The sequence below is a fragment of the Parus major genome, unplaced genomic scaffold (genome assembly GCF_001522545.3).
Source record: "Parus major isolate Abel unplaced genomic scaffold, Parus_major1.1 Scaffold299, whole genome shotgun sequence".
NCBI classification, from domain to species: Eukaryota; Metazoa; Chordata; class Aves; order Passeriformes; family Paridae; genus Parus; species Parus major.
In genome coordinates this window covers 153,239-154,412 of record NW_015379272.1, presented here as the reverse complement: position 1 = coordinate 154,412, position 1,174 = coordinate 153,239, and the positions used below count along the sequence as shown (strand labels likewise).

Sequence of the window (1,174 nt, the reverse complement as noted above, 5' to 3'; positions counted from 1 at the left end):
ACACTGCCCACTGGGCTGGGCTGGACACTGCTGGGCTGGGCTGGACACTGCCCACTGGGCTGGGCTGGACACTGCTGGGCTGGGCTGGACACTGCTGGGCTGGACACTGCTGGGCTGGGCTGGGCTGGGCTGGGCTGGACACTGCTGGGCTGGACACTGCTGGGCTGGGCTGGACACTGCTGGGCTGGACACTGCTGTCCCTTCGGGCAGCCCAGCTGGGGACTCGACTCAGCCGCGGTGCCCTTTACCAGTGGGGTGGCTGCAGGGTGGCAGGAGCTGCTGAGGGCCCCGAGAGCTCCCCTGATGTCCCTTTTGCTTCCCTGGCAGAGGCTGAAGGCCAGCCTGGCAGCATCATCCTCGCTGAACGGCGGCAGCCTGGTGGTGGGCTCGGCCAGCACCATGGTGAGCGCGCGGCCGGAGCAGAGCCAGCTCCTGGTGCAGCACCCCGACGCCCCATCCCCGGCCCAGCCACAGGTCTGTGCTGCTGCTGCTGCTGCTGCTGCTGCTGCTGCTGCTGCTGCTGCTGCTGCTGCTGCTGCCCCGGGCTGGGCTGCATCACCTGCGGCTCCCAGGGCTTGGGAAAACCTCCCAGTGTCCTTCCCGCTTTGCAGAACGGGTTAAAACCTCGCACTGAGGCACTCCCGGCCCAGCAGGCACGAGCTCCAGCCCTGCTCATCTGCCTGACGAGCTCTGGGGTTGGGAAGGAGCATTTCCCCTCTCTTCTCCCGCTCAATTACGGGGGTTAAGCGCTCCCCGCTCGGGCCATCAGCTCGGCTGGCTCCTGCCAGCCCGCCACATGCCAGCCTTCCATCAGCGTGGCCACCTGCTCCGGGCTCGCCTGGCTTCCAGGAGTTTAATCTCCATATGCCGTCCGACAGCGAGGGCGGGAGTGGGGCTGTGACCCTTCTGTGGGGCTGTGTCCCCTCCGTGGGGCTGTGACCCCTCCATGGGGCTGTGACCCCTCTGTGGGGCTGTGTCCCCTCCATGGGGCTGTGACCCCTCTGTGGGGCTGTGACCCCTCTGTGGGGCTGTGACCCCTCCATGGGGCTGTGACCCCTCTGTGGGGCTGTGTCCCTGCCATGGGGCTGTGACCGCTCCATGGGGCTGTGACCCCTCTGTGGGGCTGTGACCCCTCCATGGGGCTGTGACCCCTCTGTGGGGCTGTGTCCCCTCC

General features: G+C 67.9%; 1 protein-coding gene across 2 annotated transcripts in view; it reads left to right on the top strand.

Annotated features, from left to right (window-relative positions):
• LOC107198750 (cyclic AMP-dependent transcription factor ATF-7) overlaps positions 1–1,174 on the top strand; it is a 35,581-nt gene that overhangs the window by 27,457 nt on the left and 6,950 nt on the right. For both annotated transcript variants that reach the window (XM_015615943.2, XM_015615941.2), the window contains exon 8: positions 328–474. In XM_015615943.2, coding sequence (XP_015471429.1) covers positions 328–474 — 147 coding nt within the window. The remainder of the gene's footprint in view (positions 1–327; positions 475–1,174) is intronic.